This window comes from Typopeltis vanoorti, chromosome 4 (assembly GCF_054136105.1).
Source record: "Typopeltis vanoorti isolate ZY-2024b chromosome 4, IOZ_Tvanoo_1.0, whole genome shotgun sequence".
Lineage (NCBI taxonomy): Eukaryota > Metazoa > Arthropoda > Arachnida > Uropygi > Thelyphonidae > Typopeltis > Typopeltis vanoorti.
In genome coordinates, this window is record NC_143552.1 from 69,226,240 (window position 1) to 69,242,442 (window position 16,203).

Here is a 16,203-nt window from a genome sequence, read left to right on the forward strand (position 1 = left end):
AATCAGATCATGTTTATAATAAAATTACTCAAAGTGATGCTGATATTGCACCACTGGTTGAGTGGAATTTAATGAAATACAATAAAATTTTAAGCTAATTTTGTTAATGATTTCAATTTTAATTTTAATTAAACATCTATAATAAGAAATCAGTTAAAACAAAATTGTGTCAAATAAGAGTCAAAACCAAATAACTGAGAGGAGACCTCCACATTGCCTTTCAGGAAAGCAGTGAGCCAACTTGGACTTCAGACCTAATGCTCAATCCTCACCTTTATATAGTGCACCATGTCAGTAGGTATGTACTGGATACTGAATGAACAAGGATGGGCTGATGATTTGGGACTTAACCGACCAGGCTTAAACCATATATGATGGCACAATGTGACGAGATTTCATGGCAGGTGGAATTTGCCTGGTTAAACAAGCCCCCCCCCCCCCCCCACCACCACCACCCTGGCCCCAGTGTTTTAATCAGGGAACCAGGGCAAACAGTGAAAAGTCAGCTACTGGAACAAGCAACAACTCAACATCTAGAAGAAATGAAGATAGTAACCATCAATATAAGGAGTATTAATGGAAAGGAAATCAAACTTGCAGAAGAATTGGAAAAGTATCACTCGAACATAATTGTCATTACTGAGACAAAGAAGACAAAAACAGGCGAGATCTTACTAAATAATAAGTACAGGATGTTATATTCAGGAAATAATGATCAAGGAAAGGAACAAGTAATGAGTTCACTTGTTCTCCAAATGGACACCAAACATAAAGATAAACTTCTTGATTGGAAGGCAGTTTCAATTAAAGTGGGCAGACTGCAAAATGGGGAAATGGACAATGAAACATTTGTGCCTATGGTCCCACAGAAGGTTCTTCTAAGGAAGAAATGGAAGAATTTTTCAAGTAATTCGAACACGCAACTGACATAAAGAAAATGGAAAAAGTTGCCCTTGTTTAAGATCTAAACAACAGAGTAGAAAATGAATCCTGCTAGGCATATTGGAACATTTTGAGAAAATTTTGGAGAAAAGGGCAAAGCAAATAATAACAGTATTTATTATTATTATTCAGGATCTCCATGGAGTCATAAGACTCATTATGGGAGGTCCATCTTAAACAACACAGTCTCTCTCTCTCATTACCAACACCATGTTCCAACATAAAGATGTGTACAAGTTCACATGGAGAGAAGATACAAGAATTAAGAAAAGACTAATTGATTATATCGTTGTTGATAGTAATATCTTCATGTTGGTTTAGGATACAAAAGTGTAAAGAGGATTTGAAATTGGAAGTGACCATTACTTAGTGCTGAGCAGGATAAAACTATATATGACATTGAAAAGAACAGTATATAAGAAAGTTATAAAAAGAATAGAGCAACTTTTACAGGTAAACTGTAGATTCGACTATACAAACAGTATTGAAAACAATTTGAAGCATTTTGAAAACAAAAACCAAATCCTGGAGTCAGTAGCAACCTTTGAAGAAAACATTGAATGAAAGGAAGGTGTGTGTGGTGAATTTTCAGTAAAGATAGAAAAATAAGAATTCATGGTGGGCACAAGAAGTCCTGGAAAAGAAGAAAGCATACCAAACATTATTGGTGGATAAGTTGGCAGATTTTCTAAAAGAATACAGAGAACAATGTAAGAGAGCTAAGCTATGTTTAAAAGTAGCTAAACAAAAGTCATGGGAAGATGGCAAAGTCTTCTGGAAGTTATTGAAAAAGCTTAGAAATAAAGGAAACACAGATGATAAAGGTGACATAATTATTAAAGATAAGGATATCCTAGATGTCTGGAGCAATTCTTTGAACTCTTATGTGAAACTAGCAGTGACAGAATCATACTAGAGCATTTTCAAGAGGAATGCAAAGAGGAGTACATATCAATATCTAAAAGAAAAGGTAGAAAAAGCCATCAAAAATTTGAAATAGGGAAAGGCAGCTGGAGTATATGATATTCAACCAGAAATGCTTAAGCATGAAGGTATAAAAGTTTTGCAGTGGATATACTGCATAATTCAGAGGGCCTGGTGAGAAGGTTAAATTCCAGGTGACTGAAGTAGAGCTCTAAATAGTTCCATCTATAAAAAACGGGAATAAAGCTGAATGTGAGAATTACAGAGGAATTTCTTTACTAAGTGTATGATAAGATTTTTTGAGAAAGATTGCAAACGAGACACCGAATAAGAACATGCTGCTTTCAGGCCAAATAGAAGTTGTCAAGAACAAAATTTCACTTTAGGAGCAATAGTTGAGAAATCATAGGAATATGACAAGATCTGTACTTAAGTTTGGTAGATCTAGAAAAGGCATATGACAAGTTACCTAGAGAAAAGCATTTCAAAACACTATAATTATATGGCTTAAATTGACATTATACAGAACAATACATAGTCTATATTTAATTTGTAAGTCAGCAGTTAGAACTGAAGGAAATACAAGAAGATGGTTTGATATCAAATCGATGGCAAGACAAAGATGCTTCACTCTTGTGCATCATCTATATCAGTGGTTCCCAAACTTATTTGGCTTACAGCCCCCTATTCCAAAAAAACATTATTCAGCAGCTCCACCGGAAACTACTTTCTAAGACCTGACCAGCTCTACCGGATACATATAAAAGAAAATCATATGAAAATCAGGCCAGCAGTTCTAGAGTTTTGAGCGCACAAACAGATAGATACAGAAACAAATTTGCATTTTATTATGCATCTAGTAGAGATTTTTAAAGTTTGAAAATAAGATGCCTTGGAACTGAAATTTTAAAACTATTTATTGAAATCAACAAAAGAAACATAAATTGCACGTAAACATAGGACAAGTTGAGCTGAAAATTTAATAACACTATTAAAATTAAGAAAACAAATGTAAATTGCACATATGTAAAAATCGCACATAAAATAGTAAATAACGATCAGTAATATTAAAAATAATCCAAATGAGAAGGATGAGCCTGGTGTGCTGCTACCAATTTATTCATATTTGACTCTATATTTGTCAGCAGCATTCTTAAACCCCCACGATCAGCTATTTGCAGTCGGTTTCTGTTTTTTAATTAAAAGATTTGTGACCGCACTGAACCATGTTCCACTAAATATGATGATGGAAATGCGATTAAAAACTTTTTTACTACAGCCCACAATTCAGGATAAAGTAGGGCATCTGCTTTTGCAACCAGAACTATTGGTACCCATTTATGAATTTTTATTTCAATTCTTCATTTGTTGTTACTTCTATCAGTTCTTCTGGTAATTGTAAAGATTCTTCTGTTTGTACTTGAAAACGAGTCCAAAACCCAATCGAGTATTTTCATTTCAAGAATATCTTTAAATCGTTGATTGAAATCACAATGGAGAGCCTCCAAGTGCTGACAATAGCTGAGCATGTCTTCATTGCATTTTTCCACTGTTGATAGATTTGGAAACTGGCTGAATTCTCCTCGTCCTAAGTTTCGTTTGTACAGGACAAGTTTTGATACAAAAGCAGAAATAACAGCTTTTGTTTTTATTAAATTCAACTCATCTCCTTGGAGCTGTAGACTTGTTTAAATTTATTAAACAAGTCACTCAAATAAGCTATGTCACTTTTGAAATTAATCAAGTTGGCTCGTATAGACTCATCTCTGTTTACTAAAAACTGCAGCTAAGTCAAAGAGTTTATAAAATTGATTCAAACAGGCACCCTATGATAGCCAAAACTTCTGTATGGAGCAGCAAGCAACTGAATTCTTCGCTGTTTTCAATACAAAGTTGTCCAAAGAATCTGTCATTCATTGAATGACTTGATTTTATTGAGTGCTGTAATTACATAATGTAATGACCTGTTTAGGCAATCATAACTAAATTTTGACGATGAATCGCACAGAGTAGAGTGCGATCCATCGTGGGAGCACCATCAGTAGCCACTCACAGGATATTATTCAGAGGGATTTCTTTTTCTTTAAAAAACTCTTCCAATGTATGAAATATTGATTAGTGTCACTTAGCAAATAATAATTACTGCCAAATGTTTTCTTCCTTTATGTATCATACATATGCTAAAAGCAAGGCTTCATTTCCTGGTAAAATAGACTCATCAAGTTGTATAGAGAGCTGGGTTGTTTTTAAATACTCACATAATGAGTCTTGAACATCCTGGGCCATTTCATCAAGTCTTCATTGCATTGCATTATTGCTCAAAGGAATTTTCTTGATATCAGAGGCTGGCTTGTGCAGTAGAGTGTGCTTGACCTCACTAACAGTTGGTAGGATAAGTTCTTCAATCAACATTATGCAGATTTCCCGATTTGGTCAGTAAGGAAATGTTGCAAGAGGCACGAAACCCATCATCATTTATTTTGGATGCTGCTGAAAACATACCTGCCAATGTTGCTTGTTTCAAAAATTTTTCTTTAAGTACTTAAAAATACCATAAATCCTTATCTTTTTTTCTTATTTTTTTTAAAATTATTATCAGCATGAACTTTTGCCAAATGTTCTTCTAGTCTTGAAGGCTTCACAAATTCATTTGAAAAAAACTTTTTGACAAATTAGGCACATCGGTAATGTTTTGTTTGTAGGCAATTGAATAAAGCCATATTTCAAATGTTCGATATTATATTGTCTACATTTCTTCTTAGGTTCAGCCATGATATTATCTGTAAGAAAAAGTTAAATTTACAAAATTGCTAGAATAGAATTTCTCACATACCTAAACCAAATTATTTTTACATGAAAAGGTATAAAAATACTCACGTGAAACCTGCTGTTTTATTGGAACAACAATAATTTGCTTTGTGTGTAGTACATGTAAGTAAGGTACCGACTAGGTATCGAATATGCACTAAACTTTTTATGCACTACATCAAATTGCTACTACTTGTCACACAATTCAGAAACAATCTAAAACTGATTGCATACATTCCAGGTATTTATAGTATTATACAGTGAATAAGTCATAACATGTACATGTTCCTGCCGATGCATACTGGACTTGTAAAATCCTGATCATCACTTGAAAGTATGCGTCCACGAACACTTTGCTTGTTAAGACTTGTCATCAAACTTCAACTCGGATTGGTTGTAACTTGCATTTTGTATGTTTCCTTGCTGAATAAAACAACCATTACTGCCTTTACTTATGTTAAGCAACAGTTATATCATGAAAATTTTTGATGATACATTTTTTCAGCACCAAATTTAGTCCTTTATGCTTTACCTTACATCAATTCAACATCCCTTTTCCTCATGAGGCCACTACCGCCCACCTGGATCATTCCAGTGCCCACAAGGGGCAGTACCATCCACTTTGGGAACCACTGATCTAAATGGATCATATAATGAAAGAAAGTGGCATTAGCAGAGGCATAGTGAGGCAATGGCCAATGTGGCCCCGGCCTTAGGCACTAATTTTACATAGGCACAAAAATTGAGATTTTTAAAGTTTTTTTTTTAGAACAGTGCAATTTTCTTTCCTGGTCATAGGCACCAAAATTCCTCCTGACATCTCTGGGCATTAGCCCTGATATTAGAATTAGAGATGTCAAACTTAGCTCTGCATGGTTAGCCAAGTGGCAATGCGCTTCACAACCGTATGCCAACCATATGCCTGGGAAAGGATTATCCTGGGTTCGATTCCCGTTGCTAACGTGAGGAGCTTAGGACCTTTCTCAGACACAGCCAAGTTAGCCAGTCTTGAGTGTGGACTGCAGGGTTTTTCTCCCCAGTTTATCTGGGATTTTTCAACCTGCATGCAGGCAAACCAGCCTTGATAGGATACCTTATCATTATGTAAGGATGCGGTTAAATGAATAGAAAACCCCTCGACACCGCAAGGTAAAAAGAGGGAAAAAGGAAGAACTTAGCTCTGCTTTATGCAGGTGATGTTGTACTCCTAAATACATCAAGTGCAAGTATGCAGGATTCTCTAACTAAATTGAATAACAGCTGCAAAAAATTTGGCATGAAAATCAGCAATAAAAAGACTAAAACAATGAAAATAAGCAGAAGCATAGAAAACTTTAGCTGCATTCTGAATGGAGTTCCTATAGACGAGTAAAATATTTCAGCTATTTAGGGACAGTTTTTAGTGAAGATGCAGATAAAATCTGAAAATAGACAACAGAATAGGCAAAGCTGAGTACAGTGGGTAGCCAGCTGAATAAATTTATGTGGAATAAGAGAGAAATTAACCAAAACACCAAACTAGCAGTATACAAGATGGTGTTTAAGCCAGTTTTTTTTAAGTTATGGATCTTGAGAGATGGGTTAGAAATAAAGCACTTGATCAAAGACTAGAGACCACAGACATGAGGATTCTGACAAAAATTAGGGGAATGAACGAATGGCATCAGTGGCAGAATCATATTAAAAATGAAGATATTAGAGACAGGTACTTGACATTAATTAGCATTCAAGAATGTGACAGCAGAGCTAATCTAAGGTGGAATGGTCACTTAAATAGAATGGGTGAAGAAAGGTTAGAACGGTGTTTTATGCTAAGATGGCAGAAAAGAGACCCAGAAAGAGTCCAAGTCTAGGTGGATTGATTCAGTCAGAAGTGCCTTAGAAGCACAAAATGTTAGAAATCACAATATTGGAATGTTCATAATAGATTGATTTGGAAGAAAATTGTTGACAGGAGATTAATAATAATGTAAACTTAATCATCTAGTGCTGTCATAGTAGCCTGAACACCCTTTGAAGGTACATATCAGGAAATTGATGATGATGATGAGCCAAAAACCGATCATCATAAATGTGCTAGAACTTTTATATATACTAGGTGGAATAAAAATTTAGGAATTTTTATATCCTAATCATATATATATATATATAATAATATATATATATATATCATCATCATCAAATTGCTGAGGGGTGTACAGGATATGATAATACTACATGAAAAACTAATATCATTACTAACTTCCTATCTACAATTTTCCTCCAAACAATCTGTTACATGTCAAAACTCCAACATTACCAAATCTGTTTCTGTCTTCTAAGGTAATTTTTACTGTATCAATCCATCTACATCTTGGTCTTCCTCTGGGTAATTTTCCATGCCACTGTGCTGTCACTGATTATTTCTTTTAGCAATTTTTTGAAGTAATTACTCCGTACTTCAAGGATATAATTTTCTCCAGTTTTCATGTCATCTTTATCATCTCTAATTCCTTTTACAGCACTCTTTCTTCCATTTCTGAACTTTTCCAATAACCTCCGGAATATCTTGCCACCTTCTTGATATTTATTTTCTATGTTCTTACCAAAGTCTTCTCATGACTTTTATTTAGCTAGTTTTAAACAGTCTTTAGCTTTCTTATATTTGTCTCTGTATTCTCTAAGAGCACAAACTGACTTATTTGCCAGGAACTTTTGATAAGCTTTCTTCTTTTCCTTCACTGCCTATTTAACTTTCTGTGTCCACCATGGAGTTCTGATTTTTTCTATCCTTGCAGACAACCTCACCACATGCTTCTATGGCTGAATCAATCGGTTTTCTTCAGAGCTTGCCACTGAATTTCCAAGGTTTGGTTCCTCTTCTCAAACTCTTACATTTTTTTTTTTTCAGTCTACAGTTCACACCTGAGAGCTGCTCAACTTTTATTCGCTTTAAAACTTTCTTACATGTTCTTCTTTTCAATTTTATCCTGCTCAAGACTAAATGGTGATCACTTCCAATTTCAAATATTCTGTACACGCTGGTGTCCTGCACCAGGGAGAAAACATCACTATCAACAATAACATAGTCAATGAGACTTTTCTTATTCCTTGCCTCTTCTCTCCATGTGAATTTATGCACATTGTTATGTTGCATCATTGTGTTAGCAATAACCAGTCCATGTCCTGAGCAGAAATCTAACAGGTATTTGCCATTATTATTAGCTTTGCTCTTTTCTCCAAATTTTACCAAAACAGTTTTGTATATCTGACAATCATTTACTACTCTGCTATTTAGATCCCCAACAAGGACCTACTTTTCCTTTTCATCGTGTCAGCTGCTTTCCCCTTCCCCATTCTGATATTTTCCCACAATAATGTGGGAAAATATCAGAATGGGGAAGGGGAAATTCAACCTCACCACATGCTTCTATGGCTGAATCAATCGGTTTTCTTCAGAGCTTGCCACTGAATTTCCAAGGTTTGGTTCCTCTTCTCAAACTCTTACATTTTTTTTTTTTTCAGTCTACAGTTCACACCTGAGAGCTGCTCAACTTTTATTCGCTTTAAAACTTTCTCACATGTTCTTCTTATCAATTTTATACCAAAATGGGGAACTGGACAATGAGACTTGATATTGCCTGCCATTCAAGAAGATTATCCTAATATTTAGTGTTGAATACTATAGCTACTCCTTCTTTTCCCTATATATGTATATATAATTAGGATGAATTTGAATAACATAAATTTGCATCAGACATCAGAATAGTTCTTAGAAAAATATTAGAAATATTGACAACTGAAAATTCAATTTGAACTGCATTGTATGTAAAGAACCAGTAAGCTTAATTTTCATTGCTAAATCAGTCCTCAGTTCAAAACTTCTTACTTATATATTCCCCCCCTCTCCATACAGGTATAATTCTGTTCTTACTGGCAAAACAATTTGATAATTCCTTTTATTTGCCTTTCAGTTTATTACTGCATCCTCCTGATTTATGCTTACGCATAGACACACAATTCACTGTGCAGATGCTAGAAATTCAATGAACTATGGAATAGTTGGTTAATCCTTATTCCATGATTTTTGAGAGATGAAAAACCCCTCTCCATCCATAAGACTGGCTAATTCACCATTTGATTGAAAATACCTGATAAAGGTTCCTCACGTCATAGATGGGATTCGAACCTGGGTCTTTCCAACTAAAGGGCTCATCTAAAGCAACTAAGCTATAGAGGCTCTATTATTGCATAATAATTAGAAATTATAATAATAATTCCTTCTTGGCACCTAACTGAATTTAATGAAATTTGGTATTCAGAATTACTGTTAAAATTTGCTGCTTCAATAAAATCATAAAATCAGACAAAGCAAAATTATATCAGAGTCAATTATGTCAAAATTATTTTTATAGCATTACTATAAAAATGACATTACAAAAGACAATTGTTTTTTGAAATTATGGTTATAACAACTAAGACTATGGGAGGAGACTAGTGTATTATAGGTGTTAGCCATGTTTTTTTCTGGCTAGTTTGGCTGTTTTGCAGGATGAAAAAAACTTAGGTTCCAGGAAGGAAAAAATCATGCTACCTCTGTATAAGATTGGCTAACTCATTTCATTTGAAAAGTCTTTATAAACATTTCATGTCCAAGATGGATTTGAACCAAGGTCTTTCCACCTACAGGGCACAATCGATATTGATTGATTGATCTCTCATATTGTACCAATATTTTATTTTGGCTTAAGCCAACAACCATATAATTTGTTCTGCTGAATCATAAACTGCCAGCCCATCCTCGTTTGTTCAGTACCTACGTAGATTCATACTAACATGGGTGCACTACAAGCAAATGAGGATTAAACATTGGGTAAGAAGCTCTGATTGATTCTCTGAACTCCTTAAAAATGTTCTCTGTTGAATCCAACAGAGAACACAAGTGACTACACAGCATTTTTCTTTCTCAAAAATGCTGGCTTGAATTCCAGTGAAATATCAGCAGCTTAATAAATTATATTTTGTTTGTGTGTTGTGAGTCAATACTGCCAAAAAAAAGCTCATGAAAATAATGAACATCTTGAAACATATATTAATGAAACATATAATCAAGAATGAAAGTAATTTTCTTCTTGTTTTCCTGGATGAGTTTCTGATTTTTAACCACAATTTTGAAATATACTCACATTATTTTAAAGAAGCTGTCCCACTAAATATCCTTCTGGAGTTTAAGTGCTATACCATCAGTTTTTTTGCCTTGATTCCTGTCTGAATAAATCAATTTTATATTTATTATCAAAAAGGACTGCATTAATTTTATTTTATTGTTTTTTTGTCGTAGTAACAAATAACGATGGTATTTCTTTAACAGTTCATCTGTTTGCAACTTCTAGTTGTTTTCCTTATCTTCAATTCTATTGGAGTTGTTCCAGCAGTTGACTTCAATATTGTCTTGATTTCCTAAGGTTTTGTTACCTAACTAATAACAGAGCCAGCATAATTCTGATAGATTATGCTGTATTGATACAGCATAATCATAATCTATCATCATCTTTTTGATATCACTTATTCCAAAATCAGTTCTTTGAATACTAATTTACTTGCACCAAAAATAAATCTTTTCACAAGCTGTCACTGTTTCTGAGGTAGATGACTGTTTGAGATGCTGAGGTGAAATAAACATTCACAAAGATGGACTACTGATGATAAAATAATGGAAGCAAACATTGACTCAGAGGTCAGAATAACTAGCTATAATTAGCAAAAAGATGACGTAATACAAATAGAATATATATGGATTGCTTTTTTTTTTGTTTTGTTTTTTTGAATTTGCATATTTTGTTTTTTCTTTTGCTCTGTCCACTTATCACAAAATCAACTATCACTCATTCATCCTTATCTACTCTTCAAAGTGGCACCTAAGAATAAATGATAGCAACCATTTTTATTAAATTTCTTTCTATGGGAAAAATGTTAACTAAATAAACAAGATAAATAAAAAGTTACCTTGATTCTAGCATTTCAAGAGTGTCCAAAAGAATCTGCTTTGGAATCCTGTCAAGAGCCCAAGAATTGGAGTCAATTAAATTTAAAATGAAAGTGAACACTCGGAAGTGATAGTCAAAATCCAAAATACGATAAAAGCCTGAAAAGAGAAATAAAAAGTTGCACCAATACATGCAGATACAAAGTACTCAAAAGATCACTTAAGTATAAACACTGCTAACAGAAGTCTAGTGATAAGATCTGTTGCCATGAAAACATTTTAAATTTCTTAAAGATATATTAAGACAATTCTTTCCTTCTTCTTCTATCAGGAAGACAGCTATTATGAATTTACAATTTTCAATGAATTCAGCCAAATGAGTATTTTCCATAATTTGTACCTATTCACATATCATTAATAGTGGGTTCTTTCTTGTACATGGTTACCATTAGCAGATATTGATCATACTAAATTCATGTTCAGAGGACTTCTTAAATTTGTTTAAGGCATCAAACTCTACAGTGCTTTCTAGAAGTTTATTCCAATAGTTAAAAGTAATTTTAATAAAATAATACTTGATCTACAATGAATTGTAGATCAAGTATTGATTGTAGATCAATAGCGCCTCCGTAGCGCAACTGGAAGAACGATGGTACGTTGCACCCTTCGATTAGAAAAGGCCTAAGTTCACTTCTCGTCATGACGGGAGGAATCTTTATATGGACTTTTTCAATCAAAGATGAGTTAGCCGATCTCATACGGAGGTAGCAGGGTTTTTTTCTCCCGGAAACTCGGATTTTTCATCCTGCATACAGGCAAATTGGCCCTTCAGAACACAAGCAATTTACAGACAAAAAAAAAAAAAAAATACTAGCTGTGGTGGTAGTGGTTGTGGGCAGTAGATGGCGCTGATGTAGGTGATTGGTAGTAGTGGAGACAGAGAGTTGTACAGTAGGTGTCCTCCGGCGATGAGTCTTCAGACTCCTTGGAGGTGTCATGAATAATAATAATAATAAAAGTATTAAACTGTAATTGTTTAAATACCCATATCTTGATAAAAAAACATCTTGTGAAAATGCAAAATTTCAATTTTCATCTATTGACATTTTATAGACACTTCAAATCCTGCATGCCTTATTTATTTTGTTGCAAAAGTTTGCAATTCCACAAAATCGAAGCTTTTCCCTAATAGCCATCCACAATTCTTTTGATTGTTCTCCAAAACATCAATAGGCAGGAACACCAAACCTGTACAACACCTTAACAGTGTAGTCATGAGAATGATTCCAAGGAACCTTTATAGAACTTTTCAACTGAAGGCAAGTTAGCCAGATCCATACACAATTATTAGTAGGGTTATTCCTAGCAAAAACTAATTTTTTTTTTTACTACAAAATAGGAAAACCGACTAAGAACACATACAATTCACAGGCATAATAAACTAGTTTCAAAGTTTTAGTTGTAACTGTAATTCCAACTACACCAAATTTGTACACAGTACTACTCTTCTGAGGTCTAAACACTGTTTAACCACCTTACCGACCATTAAAGATCAAATACGCATCCATCATAAATTTCAATGTAATATCAATTGTATTATAATTTTAATATGCACGTCGCATCCATGGTAATGTGGACGTATATATACGTCCTGGCCAGTAGCATGGTTAATAAAGTAATATTTACACCTCTGTACTATCCCCCCCTCCCCCAAAGAGTTCATAAATCAATGGAAGATTCCCATTTGCAATTCTGGCTCTCTTACTATACTTTAAAAAAATCATATTTGACAATGTTACTAGTCCAGCTTCCTTCAATTCTTCACCATTTTGAGTTCATCCAAGTTATCTAATAGGTTAACGATAGGATTTTTAGACTTTAGTATTAAAAAAAAAGAAAAGAAACATTTTTATGGATATATATTTTTAGCAGTACCCACATTATGGTATGAAAGCAAACTATGGTCATTTAACATAACAGGATAAAAAAAAAAAAAAAAACGACTGAGATGAAATTATGGAAACTGCAAAACAAAATTTGTTCATCAAAATTGCACTGTTTTATCAAAATAGCAATTTATAAACCAAAAGAAAAGGGAAAGCAGACCTCAAAACTTATTCTTAGATTAATGAAAACAATCTATATCTGTCAAAAGCATTATGATGTTATACTTCCTAGAGTTTACTGTATATCAGATTACTGTTAATCAGATATACTTCAGAACTTACTTCAAAAGTAGTGTTATCAATAGTCAATGACATGGAATCCTATATGTTGGTGATATTTGTAAAAGATTGCATTATCTCCAAAATCAACTACCAGCAGATGGAAATGTGAGGGAGCTAACACAGACAAAAGAGACCCAAGACGACCCAAGATGTTAATATCAAGAGAACCAAAAAGTTCTCAGTAGGGACATCTGGGAATGTGGAAATGATCAATGAAAGTTTAGGTTGGTGGAAGGATATTATGCAGAGAGCTGCAGTCTCAGTTCCTACAGCTCTTGCATCTTATAGCAGTAGTCTACAGGACCACTGCTATAAGCAGTATATCTTGTAGTATATCTTATAGCAGTAGCCTACAGGACTACTGCTATAAGATGACTGTTACAGTTCATGATGATACTACACATTTTTCCAATTATGGGAAATACAAGTGTGGTCAAAGCTTGAGAAATGCCTTATGAATGCCTGAGTGAATATAACCTGTAGCAGATATAAAGATGCTGATTATCATATATGTTTTATTAGAAGAAACATATCTATGGATAACTTAACTAAATTTTATTCATTACACCAATAGTTCACTTTGGCTACCCAATGCCATCTTCACAGGCATAAAGATAACCATATGCACATGTACACAGAAGATAAACAGCAAACTGAGTACCAAATGCCATAATTCTAAAATCTTAAGTGGTGCTCTCTATGGGCAGAGTAATGATGAATGATGGGCTGAAGGTCTCATAATAAGTCTTCCAGATTATTAGTGGAGTTTGACATTCACCTGCTAGTAAATGATCTTGCTATAGTGAATTTTTTTAGAACTTTCATCATCTGCAACTGTGAGCTTAAAATAGCACTGCTGCTTTGGAACTCAGCTGAGGATTTCCATAGTTTACTGTAAACGTGTGTTATTTCTTTATAATGATGTTTGCTATAGTGCACTAATATTAACTGTATTAATTTTCTTGACTATCTGCTGAATTAACTTCCTGTGATTACATAATTATATATTTAGTGAGATTACATAATGTAACTATCCTTGCTACCGTGATAGCTATTTAAATCATGTCATGGCTGCACTACAAATATTAATATCTTTTCAGAAATATTTCTAAAGACAAAAGCCAAAAGGCCATTTTCTCCTTTTTAATGATACGGGTTAATTGTATTTTACTCCCAGATGTATGTATTTGATGTTTCACTAGGATGTACACTTGAAAAACTTAGAATTACATTCTCAGGCATTTTAAATGAATCGGACAAGATACAGTTGGGTCTCTTTTTATGCGGTAGATACGTTCCACAGAAAACCGCAAATAAATAATCACACAAAAAAAGGCCTTAGGGATTCCATAATTTTCTAAAACTGCATAAAACCAAAACAATGAATTAAAATAAACCTAAAATTGCATAAAAAAAGTTTATGAAAATTCAGGAAAATAATAATGCTTAAGACTATTACACTTTTTTATATAATCTTTATCAAGTAGCTTTATTTTTTCATCCTACATGTTTTGCCAATCTGTTTCTATTGGCATCCTCAGGGAATACAAACTAGTAAGCTAAAATGAAGGTTACAGACTAGGTTATAACCGATGGTTCTAAATCATACAAAAAATTGGTATTGTGCGTGACAATGTGCGTGTCTCGTTAACGTGATTTATTCGTAATGGCTCATGACGTAATTGTTATGAAAGTTCATTTCTTTGATGTTTAATGATCTGATAAAAGTTTTCCAAATTTCTGGTAAAATTAGACCTTGATTCTTGTTTAGGTTTTCAGTTTTACGGACGACTGTAGCTGCTTCTTTAAAGGTTCTTGAATGGTAGTTATCTTCTATGTATGGCATAAGGCTCTTATCCCACTCAATGTGATGATTAGTAGAAGTAAAGTAACATGAAAGGCCTGAAATGTCTTGTCTGTTATTTCTGACATATCCTATGTGTTCTTTCTTTCTCGTTTCAAAGCTTCTAGATGTCTGACCTACATAACTAATACCACATGAGCAAGGAATATTATATACTCCAGAGTACTTGTAGAATGGGTGAGGATCTTTCGGTGATTTTAAAAATTTCCTGATATACCACAAATTTATAAATTTACTGATATACCACATCGACAACGTGATGACGTCCAATATATCAGTACAATTACGATTCCTTTTGTCAACAACCTTTCCAAAAAATTAGCTAACCTTTTAAAACCACATAGGATCAGAGTGGCATTCAAACCAATCAACACTATTCGGAAATTTTTAAGATCACCGAAAGATCCTCACACATTCTACAAGTACTCTGGAGTATATAATATTCCTTGCTCATGTGGTATTAGTTACGTAGGTCAGACATCTAGAAGCTTTGAAACGAGAAAGAAAGAACACATAGGATATGTCAGAAATAACAGACAAGACATTTCAGGCCTTTCATGCCACTTTACCTCTACTAACCATCACATTGAGTGGGATAAGAGCTTTATGCCATACATAGAAGATAACTACCATTCAAGAACCTTTAAAGAAGCAGCTACAGTCGTCCGTAAAACTGAAAACCTAAACAAGAATCAAGGTCTAATTTTACCAGAAATTTGGAAACCTTTTATCAGATCATTAAACATCAAAGAAATGAACTTTCATAACAATTACGTCATGAGCCATTACGAATAAATCACGTTAACGAGACACGCACATTGTCACGCACAATACCAATTTTTTGTATGATTTAGAAAACCATCGGTTATAACCTAGTCTGTAACCTTCATTTTAGCTTACTAGTTTGTATTCCCTTGAAGATGCCAATAGAAACAGATTGGCGAAACATGTAGGAGGAAAAAATAAAGCTACTTGATAAAGATTATATAAAAAAGTGTAATAGTCTTATGAATAATTGTCAAGAAAAAATTTAACATAACTTAATAATGCTTAAGTTTGTTTTAAAACTTTATTCATTTAATTTTATTGAAAAGTAACATTTTTTTTTTTTTTACCTTTTGTCATCAGAATTATCATCGCTATTAGACAATATTCAGCAACGTTTGCGATCTGGTACAAAATCGCTTTCATCACCAGAAGAGATAGTCAGTGCATCAGATCTGTATGGTAAAGGCAATGGTTCTTCACAAATAGAATTAGCTTCACCCTCGTTCTGTGCTGATTTTTTTTCTTCTGACAATGTAATCAGTGATTAAACTTTGAGATGATGATTTCACTAATTTTTTATACAGCTCGCAATATCCAGACATACAGTTCTTCAGCTAACGTTGGAATTTAAAGGCTCGTTAAGAATTTGTGTCATTAACAAGAAAATGATTTTCCAATTTATTGCACAGTTTAAGACCTCGAAT

At 33.7% G+C, this 16,203-nt stretch overlaps 1 protein-coding gene across 4 annotated transcripts in view; it reads right to left on the minus strand.

Moving 5' to 3' along the window:
- LOC150107391 (sister chromatid cohesion protein DCC1) overlaps window positions 1-16,203 on the minus strand; it is a 280,847-nt gene that overhangs the window by 149,569 nt on the left and 115,075 nt on the right. For all 4 annotated transcript variants that reach the window (XM_090391252.1, XM_090391253.1, XM_090391251.1 and 1 more), the window contains exon 6: window positions 10,660-10,798. In XM_090391252.1, coding sequence (XP_090247378.1) covers window positions 10,660-10,798 — 139 coding nt within the window. The remainder of the gene's footprint in view (window positions 1-10,659; window positions 10,799-16,203) is intronic.